The sequence below is a fragment of the Catharus ustulatus genome, chromosome 6 (genome assembly GCF_009819885.2).
Source record: "Catharus ustulatus isolate bCatUst1 chromosome 6, bCatUst1.pri.v2, whole genome shotgun sequence".
Classification (NCBI taxonomy): domain Eukaryota; kingdom Metazoa; phylum Chordata; class Aves; order Passeriformes; family Turdidae; genus Catharus; species Catharus ustulatus.
Window position 1 is genome coordinate 21,171,059 of NC_046226.1, and position 19,557 is coordinate 21,190,615.

At 38.5% G+C, this 19,557-nt stretch overlaps 1 protein-coding gene across 2 annotated transcripts; it reads left to right on the top strand.

Moving 5' to 3' along the window:
* The first annotated feature begins 1,645 nt into the window (after positions 1–1,645).
* Positions 1,646–18,530, top strand: DIO2 (iodothyronine deiodinase 2). Of its 2 annotated transcripts, none has more exons than XM_033063528.1 (2): positions 1,646–2,371; positions 13,327–18,530. In XM_033063528.1, exons 1-2 carry the CDS (start codon positions 2,150–2,152, stop codon positions 13,942–13,944), a joined length of 840 nt encoding a protein of 279 aa, XP_032919419.1. In that variant the 5' UTR covers positions 1,646–2,149; the 3' UTR covers positions 13,945–18,530. The 2 variants fall into 2 exon arrangements, with proteins under 2 accessions (XP_032919419.1, XP_032919420.1); XM_033063529.1 differs by having other exon boundaries at positions 13,327–13,899.
* The last annotated feature ends 1,027 nt before the right edge of the window (positions 18,531–19,557 follow it).

Genomic DNA, 19,557 nt, shown 5'->3' on the forward strand with positions numbered 1-19,557 from the left:
TTGAAAAAGAAACTCAGTCTTTTGTTTGTTTGTTTGTTTTGTTTATACTAGTAATGCAGACAGTCACTGGTTTAATGTGTGCAACCTTTTAAAGTTATTTCTACGAGTAAACATTTGCTGGAAGATATCCTGTCTGGGTGATAACTTTTGCAAATGCCTGAAATAAGGCTACCTAAACAAAGTTTCCTTTGGTGAGAACAAGACAAGAGATGGGGTGGCTTTTCTAGAGGTGTACATCCTAGTATAATGACAGGCCAAGTGATATTACAATGTCTGAAAATTAAAGACCCCAGAGTAGGGAAGATTGATGGTGTTTACCTTCTGCATTTGCTAGCAGTGAAAGGATAGTCATGACTGATGAAGACTAAGATATATTAATGAAGTAAATTTGTACTCTTCATCAAGGATGTGAGCTGACAGAGGCTAGATATCATGCTGGCATCTCTGGGAATGAAATGTATCCGGTGAGGAGAGCCTACATAAGCACATAGTGAAGACATCCACTAAAACCCAAAATTATGGATGTCTGCAACAGGAAATGCATGAAATATTTACCTAAGGGATTTACAACCATGCTAAAAAATTCCCAAGCAAACACATCTACTGTAGCTCCCCAAAAAAATCATATGAGGAGAGGACTAAGTATTGGACTAAAAAGGTGAAACAAAGAGAAGTGCAAATGAACAAAAAAACCAGGGGATACTTGCAGTTGTAAAAGTACTAATGGCTCTGCCAGAGGAAACGTCTTTTTTTTTCTTTACAAGCTTTTAACCAAAAGTTAGTTAACCTTAGTAGACTAGTGGATGTAGGTAGCTATCATAGGGGAATATTAAAGTCCTTGAAGCTCAGTTGGTTTAACAGCATTTAAGGCTGAAGCATATACTTTTTTGGACAGGGAATTTTAGCTTCAAAAACCCAAATCCATAAAAAAATTATTTTGTCTCTTTCTTATCTCCTAGTCTTACACATCAGTAGATAAAGTCAGTTATAGGTGTTCACTTATGTTACCAAGAAAATAAAGAAGATATTTAAACACTATACATGTACTTCAGGCAGGTGGGAGAAACATATTACAGAACTGTGCCCTTTCTTGGGATGCATCAACTCACCTTCCCACAAAAGAAAAAAAAGGAGAAAAAACCCAAAACTAACCATGAGAAAAAACCTATCAATAACAGAAGTCTGTGTTGCTGTGTCACCTTTCATGTCACATGAAAATACTTCTTCCAAAATTTGGAAGTATGTTGTAAGAACATTCAGAAACATACTGGGATTTTTCTTTCTCCCTTTCAAAGCAAAGCAAAGTTCCACCCTTGCTCTCTGTCTCTCTTTTTTCTCCTCTCTCTTAAGGGGAAAAAAAAAAAAAAGTTTTGAGAATTTCATTTTTTCTATTCACTGCAGCCCTGGCCAAAGTAAAGCCCTCTTTTACATTGACGTCAAGATCTTTACTAAGATTAGGGTTTCATTTCTCTATTGCAGCAATTAGCTAGGGAATGTATAAAAGGCTTCAGGGAAGCAAGCTAGGACTCCAGAGGGGAGAGCACTTTGCACCATAGGCAGATAGCAAAGAGAGAGTTCGAGAGGAGGAAGGCAGGAATACAGAGACGCAGAGTAGGAGGGGGGACGGGGGAGGCAGAGAGGGAAAGAGAGGGAGGGAAGCAGGGAGGAAGGAACGGAAAGTTTATGTACATAAACCTTTTTTTTTTTTTTTTTTAAGTATTGTTGCACCTACTAGCTAGTTGTACTGACACAGAAATGAGAGGTCTGTTCAGTGCTTAAATATCCGAGAAACAATGGGATAGTGCAGGAAAGTTAACAATTAACAGTCTCAGCTTAAATTTTGTAACTGCAGGGAACTGGAAACAGAGCTGCCTCTCTCCTCAGCAAAATCAGGTCTCCCGGTTAAGAGAAGAATTTTTGTTAACATCTAAATTTCTGAAAGAGAAGCAGCTTGCAGTTGAATGAGTATCATGCAGTTATGGTTTTAACCAGCCGGCTCATACTTAACTATCTCTGCTTATTTTAAATAGAGCAGCTGTGAAAGGGGTAATGAGGCTTTTGAAACGCCTTTTGCTTTACTCTTTTAAATGAGGGTTCAGAGCAATAAAGACAGCTGAAGGTGTCCGGCTGAAGAGAAGCAGCAAGGAAGATGGGTCTGCTAAGTGTGGATTTGTTGATCACGCTTCAGATCTTGCCGGTCTTTTTCTCCAATTGCCTCTTTCTCGCGCTCTATGACTCTGTGATTCTCCTGAAGCACATGGTTCTGTTTCTGAGCCGCTCCAAGTCTGGGCGCGGTGAGTGGCGGAGGATGCTGACCTCGGAGGGGCTGCGCTGCGTCTGGAACAGCTTCCTCCTGGACGCCTACAAGCAGGTGAGCAGCGGGGATGGGGACCGAGGCTGCGGGGCGAGCTGGGTGAGCATCCCGCTGCTCAGCGGAGAAGGGAACGGAGTGACTGTGCGGCGCAAACGAGCACCTATCTCAAGTTAATGAGAGAAGTAAAAGCTGCAAGGAGCGGTGCTTCTAACTTGGGGTTAAGATTCATGAAATTCTGGAGCTGCTGACTCCCCGTGCTAACTCTCTGTGCAGCCTTGGCCATGTCACTTAGTTTAGGTGTGCCTCAGTTTCCCCAACAGCATGAGTAATAATCTTCATGTTTTTAAAGTACTTCAAGATCTTCGTTTAAGACTAATGTAAAATACTCCAGATGTTTTCACAGCTGTAGTTTATTATTGCCATGTGAGATGCTCAGATATTATGAAAAGACTGCATCTTCAGATAGAGCTCTACATAGATAGATGTTAGCTATGTAACTGGAGTTGTTTTACCTGAAGTATCAAAATGAACTGTTGTCATTACACTGGCATTTTCTATTACTCATATGTTAACTTTTATATTGGAGGAAGTATCCAAGTAATAGTAAAACTGTGCACAAATTGAAAAAGTTACCTTTTCCTTCATGAAAGCATTGACAGAGGGACATGTCAGAGATTAAAAATGAACTTGACTAGCTGTCGGACAGCTGCCTGGTGATCTAAGTTAATAAAGCTAGTGACAGTTGTGCAACATCTACTTTTCTTTTGCTTTTAAGATTTCTTACAAACATTACCCAGTGATACTGCCCAGGTCTTATGAGGTAGCTAGAATTCCCTTTTGTAGATAGAATAGGTGGACCCAAAACCCATGAAATTTCTTGCACAGACCACCCAGTTAGTAAGTAGAACTGGATTCAGACCTCTGTGGCTTTTGAAACAGTGCTTAGTCTGTTAATTTGTTGTCTTATTTAGACCATCTAATTTAACATACTCCATGTGATGTCATAGGGGGCCTGTCCAAATGATACTCTTCTGAAATATTTCTTTTTGTTCTGCCTTCCCATCAATTCACTTTCACACCTCTACAGTAGCCTTTGTATTTGCTCTTATCTGAAAATGTGAAGAGATGGTGATGTTGGTGCTTGCTGGCTTTGTGATATGGAATACCATTTGCTTAGCCTGAAACTCAAGCCATGGAGACATTAATTTTCAGTGTTAGACAAATATAAATAACTTTAGCTTTTGCCAAATGGGTCAACCTCTTACTGTCACCCCAGGAATCATCCAGCTGGCTACCCAAATAAAATAATGCTGAATGAAGCCCACTATTCTCCTAGCTCTTCTAGTCTTTGTTTTTATTCTCTTCATAGAAATTAAGTAAGAACATTTTACAGTGGCCTTGTTAAATGGGTCAGTGAACACAATTGTTCCCATTTTACAGACCAGGCAAGGCAGGACAGTTAACAATGACTTGGTCAAGGCTCCAGTGGAAGTTGATAGCATGACTCTGCCACAGTCAAGTTTTGAGTTCCCATATTTGTTACCTGTATGTGGCCTGGGGTCTGGAAAAGTTGTGAAGCTGTAAGAAACCTTATATTCATGACATATTTTCAATCTCTTTTTGCTTAAATTGCACACAACTATTTAAAATTAACATATTGCATGCCTTTCTGTAGTCTCCAAAGTCATGCTTTGCCTTTCTTTCAGTATCATTGATGTTAACCATGGAAGCAGCAGGTATGGTGACTGTGCTATTTTTGGTGTTGGCAATGAAACTCATACCTTGAACTTTGGTAATTTTATTCTCTCCCTTATCATGATTAAACCACCTGGGTTGAGGTCATAAGGTTCCTAGAATGAACTCTGTGCCTCAATGAACTCAGCAGAAAAATGCACATAAACACAACCAAATTTTATCAGCTGATTCCAAAAAGAGGAAAAAGTCCATCCATGGCAGCTATCCTTAAGACAAAATGAATTGACCAAAAATTCGTGGAAAGACTGTTTTACATGATAGAACTATGGACCATAAGGACAGAAGATCACTGAAACTCTTGATTGTTACAGAAAGATAGTTAAGTATAGAAATCAAATTATAAAGGGAACAAAATAAAGTGAGGAGCAATATTGGAAGAAGACTCATCACCTTCACAGTAAATTAGAAACTTTTGCTGCTCATAAGGAAAAAAAAGGAAAAAAGTTTCATCTGAAAAGTTGTACTAGTAGATGTGAAAAAGATGGAAACATACTCTGCTTTGTAACATATTTAAAATGCATGAGAAATAGTGAAATATATTAAAGAATGTCCTACAAAGCAAATTTTTCCTTAAGTCACCCTTTTCTAAATCCTGAATTAGAGTTACCCTGTTGTGATATCTTACTCTGAGACAACAAGTGAGAAATTAAAATGTTATGGAATTGGGGCGCTATACAGCATGGCAAAATGTAGCTCATAACATAACCATGATTGCTTGTTACTCCAATTTACCCTCTGAAGCCAGGTATTAGCAAATTACTTTAAAAAGTACTTAAGCTCATTCCACTGAGCAGTATTTATGAGAAAATCACCATTTTTCATGTATATTAACATAACTGCAGATGTCTGAGATAACAAGAGCCAGACTGCCAGTTAGCAGAAGACTGGATCAAAAAAGTAACTATGCTTGGTTTTACTGTGTTTTGTGTCACACAGAGAGAATTCTTCCTGAGTACATTTCATAATATTTTCACAGAATTACTTTTACTTGATGTAAAATTTCTATTCAAAGTAAAATTTAGGGGAAGCTATTCCAGAAAAACACTGTGGGTAGATACTCCATTCTGAATTAAAGTAAATTTATTACAAGAAAGGACCTTTACCTCAAAAGCATGCATTGTCCCAGAACTGATTTTTTTCAAGGCTAGTGTGTACAAGATATGATCTTGTAATGGTTAGAGTGAATTTCAAACAAGCTATTCTGATTTACTTTCTCATTGTCTAGAAAACCTTATTAATATCTCATCCAAATTTCAACTTTTTTCTGCTTTTTGTTGCTATTAAGTATTATTGCACATGATTTTTTGGTGAAGGCAATTATTTCATAGGCAAGATTACCTAGCAAGGGTCGAAGATTTTAGCATCATCAGGGGGAAGCAATGCAAAGTTTGTTGTATTATATATAGAGTATATTCAGTGTTCTTTTTTATTGGAACATTTTATATGACTGGTTTTTTCCATATTTTAAAAATCCTACTGGAATCAAAATAATTGCTTTTTTGTTTATTTTGATTTTTTATGTAAATTTTACTAATGAATAATATATTTCTTTTTACTTCCTTAACTCTGAGTTCAATATCTGTCAGACTCAGTGTTGATGTTGTCAACACTGCACCAGTTTTGTGATATATAGACCATCCTCCTATTATTTTGCAAGAGGCAAGTGTGTCTTACATTACAAGGGAGTCTTTAGGACCAAACGAATCATCATAACAGAGAGAAATAGAGGTAGTAATCGTTAGATTAACTTTCTGTAATTGAAAGTGCAAATGTTTTAAATATTATTTTTATATATGTATATGTGTGTAGGTATTTCCAATTTTAAATGTTTGTCTGTATAAAGATAGGTATATACCTCTTTGTCTCTATATAGGTACACTCATATCCGTAAAAAAGGCAAAAGTACACACACGTAAGCATACCTTCCCAGGAGTCAGTCTCTCTCATTTCTCTGTGTATGTATAGACATATGTATGTGTGTATGTACACATACACACAGGTGTGAATGCACTCACAGCTATTGATGAGAGAAAAAAGCGAGACTTTTTGGCAGGGTGTTAGTATAACCATGATTTACACAGGCCATTTCTACAAATGCCAGTGAAGTATTTGTTTTAGCTTAAAGTATGTGTACTGAATGTATCACACATCTGCAAAAATCCGAGAAAAAGCTGTAGAAATTGTGGGGAAAAAAAAATTAAATGCCTTTTTTTCCTGCCTGATAATGATTTATGCTTTATTTAGTAATGGGATGAATCTGTTTTCTGAGATACCAAAGGTGAGAAATTAGTATCTTAAATTCTTTTAAAATAGGTTAAGAAATGGTACCCTTTAGAGATGCCCAGTGGAGAGGCTTTGTGCTGGGAACTTTTCCAGTGCCAGACATGAGCTCTGTGTTTCAGCAAGGCAGAGCTATCATTCATGGTCTCAAGTAGAAAACTTTAATGATATATTTGAGGAAATCATCTCTCTTCTCCAGCTCAGTGTAGGCACTTACAGGGGAGACCTTAATGGCCTCTCCCTGCAGCAGCCCAGTGTTTGGGAATACTGTGATGTGCCTCTGGGTCAGCGTGCACATGTGCACACACAGACGTGTGTAACCGTGCATCATGGGCCTCAGAGGGTGCTGGTATCTCAAGTGATGGATGGTGGTGGGTGTGTGTGTACTTGTACAGCTTTTTACAGGCTTTAGAATGGGCCAGCAGCAAGCTCTGGCATGACAGTCCCAACACAGGGGAATGGCTGGCACAGGATCCAGGTTCATGGCATGGACCCAGCTCTGGATGCAGCAGCAAGTAGAGTGGCTCAGTAAACACCCAGTGAGATTTTCCTGGGTTTTCAGGCAGGCAGTTAAATTACCTTTGGCTGCTTTTTCCTACCTGGTAGGTAGAGCACCTAAAATAAATCGGCATGCAAAGCAAAACAGTCCCAAACCTTACATGTTAAATGCATGCTGCAGGATATTATCAAAAAGATATACGTGAAAGTAATATTAAAGTGTGATCCTCTACCTTCTCTTTGGCTGTCCAGTAACTCTGCTTTTTGGGGAAATGTTTTAAAGGTTGAAACAAAGACACAAACTTCATACTTACTATTTGTATTTATTTTGTCTGGCAAGGTAAGGAAGTATCTCTCTCTGCATTTGACAGTGATAAAGGGAATTTGTGAAAGAAAGTCTGTCCTATAATTTCAGGGTATAAAACTAGACATTGTGTGGTATTAAAAGTACTTTATTGGTTTTACAAAGTTCAATTTTAGCGGAATTGTTTTCATTGACATTTGCAAATGAAAACATCTTGAAAGAAGTGAGAAAAACAAAACTGAGCCAAACCACAATTAAAACTTCTCCTGCAAAGTTGGGAACATAAATTCAACAGGATTTGGTCTTGAAATTGTGATCATTATTAAAATTTTATTTTTATAATTAATACAGAATCACGTTTGTTGTGGTTGTATTGGAGGATCAACCTAGGCCAGGAACCCATTGTTCTAGACAGTGTCCCAACAAGAGGGGCAGACAGTTGGTCCCATGGAACTTAAAAGTTCAAACATTCAAAGAGTAGGAAGTGGAATATGAGGACTTTTATCCTACATGGGCTCTCATTCAATTTCATTTTACAGATCTAAATTCACTTCTTCCACACCTCTTTGCACCGTTCCATTTTCACCCTTATGTGTGAAAAACTGACTGTAAGGAGGGCTTGCCTTGTTGTCAAAGCCTTGTAAAAGCACCATTTTGCTGTGATAGACACAAAAAATTAGCTAACGGGCACTATTCAGGAAGAGGATCACACATGGTTTTTGAGTGCTGGCTCTAGCTATCTGTCAAAACCACCACTGTGTATTCATACTCATAAAGCTGAGTAAAAAAAGAAGTAAAAAACCATCATCCAAATCAATATCAAACTCCCTTTGTATGCTGCGTAACAAAATCTGGTGAAGGTCTCTGTCACACGTAGGTAGAGCCCAGTGGGCACGGTGTAGCAGGCCATGCTCCCAACTTGAGGGAAACATAAAGCCCTTAAGAAGCTTGCTCTTGGCTCCCCAGTCACAGGAACTAAAATTAACTGTAAGAGTGCAAGGCAAAAGGCTCCTTTATGCTTTCCTTGTGCCATGCATACTTATTTGTGGGACTGGTGGCTTTTAAATGGAGAGAGCAGCATTTGACTAGTTATTTTTATCTGGACTGTGCCTGGTTTGTTTGTCTCCCCCTTCCCTTCATCAACTCCACATATCTGATCCTAAATAAATGACTCTGGGAAAGCCTCAGCCATTTCTAGTCTCTACTCTCCAATTCAAGTCATTCAAGTTGCCACCTTCCCAAGACAAATGAAGAACCTCTGCACCCTTACTCTACTCCAGACAAGGGTCCTCTGTGATTTTTGTCAACTGCACAACTCTAGGTCATGAAATAAAGAAAATAAAAATAATAGTTTGTAGAACTTGCCAACCAGAGCCAAATTATTATTTGGATCAAGCTATACCCAGCTGAATGGGATCAGATCAAAGCAGATAATTCTAAAAAATGCTAAAATCTGCAGGGATTCTGTTCATTACTAATCACTGCACTCCTGTCTCAAACTCAGCATGTCCATATTCAAATGACTAATATCATAAACTATTAATTGTCCGGAAGCATCTATTTTTTTAGGGGATTGACACAACCTGATGAGTCTACCAAACTGTATAAAAATCCCTGATGCAGGGAATTAAAACTCTATTCCAGTGCACAGGATCCCAGGAAGGCTATGCTGAAGCTGATAAAAGCAAATCAGGAAAAAAGAAAAGGTAAATGAAGAGACAATGTTTTGTCTGTGGGGCTTTACCTAGTACTTGTGGAAAATGCACTACAAACTTAGCAGTATGTGCTATTTCTAGCCTGCAGTTTATGAATAGGGCTTTTTCTCTTGCTTCTAGATCTCTTTCATTTTGCAGGCTGTGTACTAAAGTATCAGCAATCTTGTTCCCTTTTCAGTCTGCATGCAGACCGAGAACAGGCTGTCAGGCAAACACAAAATTCTCCCAAATGATGCGAGTCAGTGCTTTGGTGCTGCTGCTTGCCCCTGCTGCTGGCTGGGCTGGCTGGCAGATTTGGTTGGCCTGCCTTGCATGTCCCATGCAGGCTGTGTGGGAGGGGATGCCTGCGTGCTCGGCTTCCACCTCATTCAGAAGGCTGGCACCAAATGGCCAAATATTCACGCACAAAAGTACGTGATTATGGAAATGCTGGATTGCGTGTGAGGGGAATTCTGCTGGTTTGGTTCTCAGAATTTACATTTCGCCTGCCTTTGTGTAAGATTTCAAAAGCAGTTTGGCTGAATGCATGAGTGTTTTTGTTTGTTTTCTCATTGCGTTGATTTTCTTTTCCAAGAGCTATTTTTTCTTTCAATAAATAACAACAAAGATGGCCAAGGCCTACAATGCAGATGATCAGCAAGGATGATATTGTCATCCTGTGTCAATCGGTTTAGAGTCTGGTGAAATAAACAGTCCCTTGGGAATGTCAGTGCTTCATCAAGACCAATTAGTGGATCTGCCGCTGCTGCTTATGTTTAAGCATTAACGACTGGGCAGGGCTGCTTTTTGGAGTGCCTGACACTGGCATGGAACAAGGCACCGACCTAATTACTTCTCTACAAGAGCAGAAAATGCCTCGTGAATGCCTGCTTGGCAAGGATGTCTCATTAAGGGGAAAAAACCCAACACAAGCACTCCTAGAAACAAAAATTGAAATGATAGGTAACCTGCGGCCATGAGACTTCCTTCATGGCTGTGGGAAATGAAGAGAAGCTGCTGTAAGGTGATGTATAGCTGTACAGATGGATAAAAGCTTCTTTGTACTTTGTTTCCTAACTCCATCTATTTTTATAGTCCATAAGCGGTGTGAGAGACAGAATGTAAACTGGCATTGTTGAAGAACAGAAAATAGGTTGTCTTCTTTGGTATCAATGTTAAATAGGACTTGAAGGGCATTCCTACGCTGGTGTCTCTTGGAAGCTGTTTTATTACTCTGTTTCTTGAGGGTTTGCAAACTGACCTAGGAAATTAAAGGGTTTGGTAGACTTGAGAGAGGAATTGGTAACGAGAAGCTTATGATATATACCCTCTCTTTCTGCTTAATATAGTCAAGAAGCAAACTGTGGTTTCCCAGTTTGAGAGTGGTGGCTAAATATTTTCAGTCATGATAGTTTTGTTAAAATAAAACCTGAGGAGTAAGTAGAAACATCAGCTGTTCAGATGTTTCTTTGGTCCTAAGCAGCTCTGTTCATTCCTGACTTACAGGTGCTTCTTCTTGCCTTTATTTCTCTTCTCCTCTGAAGAGTGAGAGAAAATATAAGAAATTCAAAATTAATTGTTTAATTGTGATTTGAGAGATAAATTACATATCATTACTTCTTTTCTTTGACTGGATGAGCACACACTCTTAAATACTGGGGTCCATTATTCATCAAGGGGGTTGGATGAAGCACAAATACTTACACGTCAGGCTTTGCCCAAAAGTCACATTTAGAGCAAGCGAGCTCTGAAAAAACATGTATGATAGTTCATGAACAGTTAAGCTTTCTGGGAAAAGAAGGTACTAGTGTTTGTGTAGATGTGCATGTATTGTGTTTCTTGAGATCTCTCTTTTTTTGGTAGTCACCAATTTAATCACAACTTGCTGAATTGTTTAGTAGGCTTCTGGATTGAATGCAGCTGTCAGGGTGATTATATGGATACCACATGATCTTGACCTGTTATTTCTTTGTTCAAGTGCAGCTCTTTACCTTACTCCTGCTTTACCTATCTTACATCACAGAATGGCAGAGAGAGATGATCAAGAGTTGAACAGAAGACTCCCTGCTAAGGTAGTGGTAGGCGGCCTTAAATGTTGTAAGATGCTTAATCCTTCTTCTTAAATGCAAGAACCTCAGTCTCTGAGCCTGCCTCTCCAGACACATCATTTCTTCTCAAAAAATGGGATATAGTTATTTTCATTCAGTTCAGTGGACAGCATACTCACACATCAGGTCCTAAACTCAGCTGTTTCAAGCCTCTTGCTTTCAAAGGCGAAGCATGAGGCTTTTTTAAAACTGTTACCAATGCTCTATGTACTGGGATGGGGGCAAAATGGGATGGTGCACAGGGATGGGGGCAAAAGAGGCTTTGCTTTCCCAGAGCATCGTTGTTTCTCTTGACTCTGGTGCAGCTGCATATCCTCTCTTTCCAGTGGCATGATCACTACATACTTAGCCTGGTGAGAACTGTGGGTCTCAGGTCATCTTTCTTCCTGTGGTTCTCCTCCTTGCTGATCTCTCAGTGAGAATGGTGGCATGGTTGTGTTTCAATTTGCCCTATTGAAAAGAGTCAAAATAGTGCTTATAATCACGTGCCAACATGCTGTGAGACATTCTCATATAGCTGTGAAGTCTGGAAGCATTAATAGCTGTGTCTTACAAACTTTTCTTTGATTAGACTCTTGCGTCTATTCTGATGAAATAGTCCAGAGTCATGAATAACTGCATGAATGACTTTGTTCAAGATAGTCAGGTTTCTGAGGGAGAAATGGGAGATCCAGTATCAGCAATCTGCTTGCCTTTGGATCTATGTTCAGCAGCAACTGCATGAGTTCAGTATTCAGCTGTTCACTCAGTTTCTTACTGCATCTGACTCCTATATTGCAGCTGATACCCTATGATGCAATGTAAAATAGAAGTGCACCAAAAATCAGTTGTTTATTTAGTTTTTACACGGTTCTCATGTAGTGTTAACTTCTATAGATTTTAACTGCAGTGTAGCTTCAGAAAGAAATACATAAAATGTAAAAGACTTCAGAACGTGGCCCTGTGTGTTTCCTTCAAAGCAACAATTCTACACATAATCAAATAATCAGGGGACTGAGATAGAAAGAGTTAGGAAAATACAAAAGGATAATTGCATTGCTGTACTAGAGTTTGATGTTAAAGGCAGAGACATAGGAACTGCTGTGGCAGAGCTCATTAAAAATTAATTGCATTATGCAATAATGTTTTGTGGCTCTATAGCAGTTATCAGCTAAGGATCTTGGAGCCCTCTGCAGGCTCCACCTTATTCTGACATTCCCTCCTGTGAGCTGCTTTTATTCTGTCTCTTTTTCTCTGGATATGCAAACAGAAATGGTCAGACAAAATGACCTTTCCACCACTGCCTGTTGGGTCTGAATTAGATCTGAAGTTGGAGCTGAGAGCAGTTAATTTTTGCCTCATCAGACTCCAGCCATGATATAAACTTGCCCCTTTTCCTGCTGTTTTTTCCCCCGCCAAATCATCTTGTAAAGAAACCTTGCCATAGAAGGAAAGGTGTTGTTTAGTCACTGATGAAATTACTGCAAAGGGGTTAGAAGAAATTTTAGAGAGCATAATCTTGGATGATTCACTGTCAAAGCAATGTATATGTTAAGTGGGCATCTGCAGAGATCTCTTGTGTTTGTACTCTTGAGTATTTTCATTCTAGGACTGCAGGATGGAAGAGAATATACAAATCTGCAAATCCCCCAAAACTGAGAGGCACTGTGTGTTGTGAACATCAGGAATATAATGCAGAATGATTTTTGAGAATTGGAAAAATGGCTTGAAAATTGAAATTTTGAGAATTGGCAAAATGCTTGTGGGCTGAAAAAGGACCTAGGCTTTCTAACACTTTACTAGCTAATCCCTAATCAACAGACTACTGTTTTTCCAAAACAGTCATGGTGTTTCATTAAAAAAAACCCAACTAGAATATGTAAACAGGTGTAGTCAGTGAGCTACTTCATTACACAAAGCAATTGTCTGATCATACTGAAAACTGGTGAAAACACTGTTGAAGTTTTGAATAGTGAGCTTCAAGCATGATGTGAACCAAGAGGAGAGACCTAATGGAAAATGCTGGTGGAAAAAGGTGTATGTGTCACAGAGGAAATTTAGAAGAAGTTTAAGGTAGTCTGTCTGAGCAAATACAAGTCTCCAAATACATAAGGATAGACAGGACCAAGTATGTGGTGGACAGGATAGACCTCTTGTTAAATTTTCTAACATTGATGAAGTGGCATGTTTGTCAGAAATGCCACATTTTCCTGAACTGTGAGTGCATGTATACAAGATGACCGTTTTGAAGCTGCTGCTCTTGATGACTTGCTCTTTCCCCATGTGACTTGTTGGGGTACTCTGAACAGGTGACTATTGGAAGGGAGTAGTCACAAGGATACTGCACAAACAAGTCACACTAACTTGCTGTGTTTTAATTTGTTCTGCCATCAGGTCAAACTGGGAGGAGAAGCCCCAAACTCCAGTGTAATTCACATAGCCAAGGGCAGTGATGGCAGCAGTGGCAGCTGGAAGAATGTTGGTGGCCAGTGTGGGACCAAATGCCACCTTCTGGATTTTGCCAACTCAGAGCGGCCACTGGTGGTCAACTTTGGCTCAGCTACCTGACCACCGTTCACAAGCCAGCTGTCAGCCTTCAGCAAGCTGGTGGAGGAGTTCTCTGGTGTGGCTGACTTTCTGTTGGTCTACATCGATGAAGCTCACCCATCGGATGGCTGGGCTGCGCCTGGAATCTCTCCCTCTTCATTTGAAGTTAAGAAACACAGAAGCCAAGAAGAGAGATGTGCAGCTGCTCACCAGCTCCTAGAGCACTTTTCCTTGCCACCTCAGTGCCAAGTGGTGGCTGACTGCATGGACAACAATGCCAATGTGGCCTACGGGGTTTCATTTGAGCGAGTATGCATTGTGCAGAGACAAAAAATTGCCTACCTGGGAGGCAAAGGTCCCTTTTTCTACAACCTTCAAGAGGTCCGGCTCTGGCTGGAACAAAACTTCAGCAAAAGATGAAATCCATTCTTCACAGGAGTTATGTCAACAGATGTGTCCCTTTAAGGTGATGCAAAAGGGAAAAAACCTGAAAACATATGCTAGTTTGAATAAAATCTTTCAGATGATTGCAGGAGAACACATTTGATAACAGTGTCAAGTGAATGTTAACTAGGAAAAGAAAACAAAATCTAGCTCCACAGAAACATTGTCAAGTGAAAGAAAAATCCCACTCCTGCTCTTGCTATGGGACAGAAGAGTTGAACAGGCTTCTCCAAAAAGGTGCTGCTGGCAAGCAGGTAGGGTGGTTAGAAAAGATCTGTTTCCCAGAAGCCCCAGTCCTGGAGTGAGGCAGAGAAAGCGTTTCTGCTTGGAAGGCATCCCACAGAAAGGCAATGCTGTACATTTCATCAGAAACGCTTTTTGTGTTCCTGTGGCCAATGCAAGGAACCTGGGAGGAACAGGAGGTTTGCAATTACTTTGCATACAAATGGCAGTGCAGTGTGGCAATTTTCCTCTCTTGGTTGAAAATTGTTCAGAGACTTCAGGAGCCACATGCAATGCATGGCACAGGCAGACTGGCTGCTCAGAGCAAGATGAACCTTTTTCTGCTGGTATTTGTCCTCTCTGTGGACACCTCTGCACAATATATTAACTATGTAATGCTACCGTACATGTTTGTATCCAATGTGCAAGCCTGTGCCTGCTGAGAAAGGTGTTAAATTCTATGGAGTTGGACCAAAAAGGCAAAGGTGATCAAATAAGCCCATTACAATTTGAAAACTGAAATACCTGGACTAATTATAACACAACATTGAGAGCCATCTAGAGCATGCATCACGAGACAAAACTCGGCTGATGCAAACCAAACCCTTGGTTCTGAGAGCTGACAACACACATTTATCAATGTTCTCTGGTTCTCATCTCTGTTTCTTTACCCACCTCCATCTCTTTCTGTCTAGCAAAAGGCTTGAAGGTAATTTCACTTTTAGCTTTTGAAAAAACCCAACTTATTTGTCTTTATTTTTTTTTTTAAATGTGAGATAATAATAACCTTGCATTACCTTGTATTTTGGGAATGGGGGGGAACTTATGCACAAATTTACCTCGTTGAAATAGAAACCTATCCTGTCATTTACCCTGTTAAAAATGGTCATGCTGACTTTCATGCTGTCTTAGACATCTGAACCTAGTTTATAGCTATGTTAAGCTGAAAGTTGTTTGCAGCCCTAGAATTGATTAGCTGCAGTTCTGCTACTGGATGAGCCGATAGTCTGTTTTGCCCATGTTCTTGAAAACCTTCCTGGAAGAGAAACAGGGAGGACAAACAGTTTGAATTAATGTGAGTGTAAAAGATGGCAGAATTTTCATATGAATGAATATGAGAAATGGATTGTTATATTAAGGAGATACTGTGAACTTAGAGTACACATTAAGTTAAAGTATTTCTAAAACTGAAATTATTTAATCAAGCCTGATGAAGAGGCAGATTTACAATGAGCTAACCTATTAGAGCTGACAAATGAAAACCCATATGTAGATGGATTATCCAAGTTTTCTCCCATCTTTGGCAGAAACATGAAACAGATAAACAGAATAAGTGGCAAAAATCAAATAAGTTCTTTTAATTTCTCTTCCTGCCCATCATGAGGAATATGATATGTTGATACTGACATAGGAAAGAATAGAAAATACATAAGCATTTTAATTTTCCCAATGCCCATTAATATTGTGTATTTCCTCTAGCTTGGCTGTTGGTCAATTTAGCCAATGTAGGAGGAATTCGGAAATGTGTTTTCAAGCAGAGATCTGAAATAATGACAGTAACATGGGTAATTTCTCCAGTACTCAGGTTCATGCTTCCCATTTCTCTCACATTTTCCTCCACACACTGTTAAATGTAGACACGCATACACTTACACAGTTGGTAATGTGCATTGGAGAAGGGTGTAGAGTGGTCCTCAGATCTCCTAGTGAACCCCACTTCTCAGAAGGTCTGTGTCTCTCTATGTGTTCATTTATATATGCATCCATATGTATATAATACATTATGTATGTGTATACTTATGCATGCACATATAAACGGTGTCTAAGACCACTAATAATAATTATCCTGTCCTACCATTCCTTAATGTAACTGTAAATCATTCTTCAGTGTGGAAGATTGTTACAGATCTTCATGACTAACTGGGATATATAACGGAATTTCTAAAACCTATTATAGTAGAAACAGTAACATAGCCAGACTACATGTTTTATTTAATCCAGTGTCCTACCTCTGACTGTATCAGATGCTTCAGGGGAAGGTGCAATAATTTTTAACTTACAGAACTTTTATTAGCTTCAGCCCATATTATTTTTGTCTCATCTAAAGTGATTGTTGATGTCTCATCATCCCTCATGAGAAGCTGATTCTGGGTTTTGAGATTTAAATATTTTGTGAGGTGGGGATTACTAAAATAAAAAAAATCCCCTTAAGTTAAAAGAAAACTAAATGAAAACATATTTTTTTTCATATTTAAACGGGCTGCTTTTCAATGTCATTCTCATCTCTTGCTGTTATATGCTAAACCACTAAACATAAGCAGTCCCAATTTTTCTTCTGCATGTTGGCCATTAATTAATCTATATAGAAATTTGCATACCTTTTGTTTAAGAGAATAACTCATAATCTTATACAGGTTCATACTATTTCCTTGCCTCTGAGTCTCTTCTGTTTTTGCTACGCTGTCCTTTTACTCAGGTGAGTAAAGATGTAGACATTTATCCAAGTGAAAATCTGTATTGATATACCCAGAAAAGCATCTTTTCCTTATTGTATTCTATTCTTCAGTCATCTGAAGCATTTTAAATCCATAGTAACTCCATAGCCTTTGTAAAACTCAGACTAGTAAGTCTTTTCTTCTTTTTCTCATTATACCATTGAAGCCTGAACTGTTTATATGGGAAATGCTAGCCAAACGTTTAACACAGCTGTTGAAACATACCTTTCGTTCAGAGGGAAGAATTGGAATTAGTAATTCAGTTTGTTAATACCCATTTGCATATCTAAAGTTATTTTTCAAGTCCATTCTTTCCTTTTGAATTTTGTTATTTTGTTCGGTAATTCATAGATGCTTCTTCATTATATAATATACAGGAATTATAAAATTGGCTCCTGTTAATGGGGAAAACACATTAATTTTCCACAAATAAAAATACACAACAACTTCATTTCTTTCTTGGCAACATGTATGACTGTCCTGCCTAAAAAACTGATTATCAAGACAGAAATACATTTTGCAAAACCTTGGGTTTCCCCAGAAAACTTCTGATCAGAAAGCAGGGCTTTCTTCAAAGTAAAATGGACATAAAGGAAAAAAAATAAAAAGGAAAAGTGTTTTCTAGGAGGCTGACAAAAACATAATTTTTTTTTACAAAATTAAAACATTTTATTGAAAAAGTTTTAAATGAAATGTCATGCATTGTCCTCAGTTGATAATAAAAGTGGCCATATATCAGATTCCCAAAAATTCTTGTGAAAATTTTTTGGGTCCAGGTAAAGATTTCACTACCTTGCTAGCCTTGTCTAGTCTGCTGTGAGACTGTATTTGCTCTGTCTCCTTCTCACTCTGTCAGGGCACTATACCCTATTACTTGAGGTGCTCCAGTGTGACATACGTGTTGAGCAACAGCTCAAAAAATAGGTGCCTGAAAGCATTCTCGAAGGCTACTGTATATAATAGAGACCCCAATACTGTGTCTCAACATTAGCATGTGAAACTTCCGGTATTTTTCATTTTAAGAAACGTAAAAAATTATTCTGGGCTATCATTCTACATTGTTCTGTGCTTAGCATCTGTATTTAGCACTGTATAAATGGAATGCAAAACATTTTGTGCAGATGAGAAACTATAGCATTTTGCTCTTTCCTTGTGTAGACAATGACATAAATTTAAGGCATCAGGAAAACATGCCCCATCTATTAAAAATAAGAAAATATATTACAAAATATGTTGTTGAACAATTGTCTGAACACTTTGAAAAACAAAATGCAGTAATTTTTAGGAGGGTGGTCTTGGTGGGGAAACCTACAACACTTTCAAAAAGGTATTTGTGCTATGCATCCAGGTGTGTGCAGAGGGAAGTTATGTTTCTGCATGTGTGAAAGTGCCTTTTCTGTGATGTGGAGTATAGATTTAAGAGTTTTTAAGGCTTTCATTCAGTACGATAACCAAAGCAATAAGAGGTGTCAGGTAGGGAATATTGGCCAGTTTTGTACAACTCAACACCACATCTGTGACAAATCCATAATCAGTTGGGCCCAACTTGGGGTGTTCAGTGAAGAGAGATTGGGGTGGGACAGGGGAGGCTTGTGTGCTAATGAAGATCGCTAACAAAAGAGTGATTAGCTCAGTTAGCGTTCAGATGCCCTCACACTGGCATTCCTCTGTGCATCTTAGCGTGTCTGTGTTTGAAAGAGGCGTCTCTGGGTTTGTTCATAAGATCACCGTGGTGTAGGTGCCTGTGTGTACTATGTGTGTGTCATTGTTTAAATGTCAAAAATACACTGCAGGAGAGCCAGCAAAATTTTGTTACGATATGGTGCTCCATGAAATGTGCTTTCTAGATTTGTTTTTCTTGTATTGTAATAAATGATAAAGGAAAATATACCTCTTCTGTGTTTTATTCTGATTCCTAATACACAGTGGAATCTTAACATTTGACCAAGGAAACTTAGTACTATATTTAATACAAAAGCTTATGCCATCCTGACTAAATCTTAAGCAATACAAGCAAAGTCCTTTGTAAGTGATGGAACTAATTTACTATCTGACTACTCTCAGCTTTGGAGAAAAGTAAAGAGGAGGGAAACAGAGAGCTACAAGGACAATAGTTGAGTCTGCACAGAATTACACTCTTCCAAAAAAGAAATGCTTGAAGAAAGCATGCCAAGCTGTATGTAGCACATGAAACATGAACAAATCGGTTATGGATGCATCAGCTATAAATGTCACTTCCATTGCAATGTCCAGGCAAAATATCAAAAATAAAATGAGAACTACAGCTGAATAGCTGTTACAGGAAAAAAAAAATAAAAAATGTGCAGCATCTTTTTAAACAAACTCATTTTGTGAATTATTTGTATTTTAGAAATTCCCTCTTCTTTTTCATCTTTTGTTACAGTAAATTTTATAGGACCCTGCATCTAAAAACTGCTTGTGAATATAGGTGAGAAAGCACAAAACAAGTCACCAAAAGGAAGACCATGAAAAAGGTTATATCCTAGTTCCCCAAACAGAGATGTTCATTGCAGTATACTTTTTAGCCCTTGAAACAAACAAATAACTCCCTTTAGATTATCTAGTTCACATCACAAAAGCACTCCCCAAAAAAGTACTGAAAGGAGAATTTTAAATTGTAAGAATTTTCCTGTAGTCTGGTTGTTAGTGATTATGACCATTATATCAGTTGTAGCTATAAGGAACTACTCTGTACTCTGGAAGAAATAAAAATACCTTTTGGGTATTTTTATTCAGATCTGGCTTCTTATTTCCTAGCTGTCTAAATCAGGTGAAGGCAGATGTGATGAAATAACAGATTTATTAGAAAATAGAAACATTAATAAATAACTAGTTAACAACAATGAGACACTGGATACTCCTAAATATTTGTGAGAGTATTTTGGTTTTTTTTTCT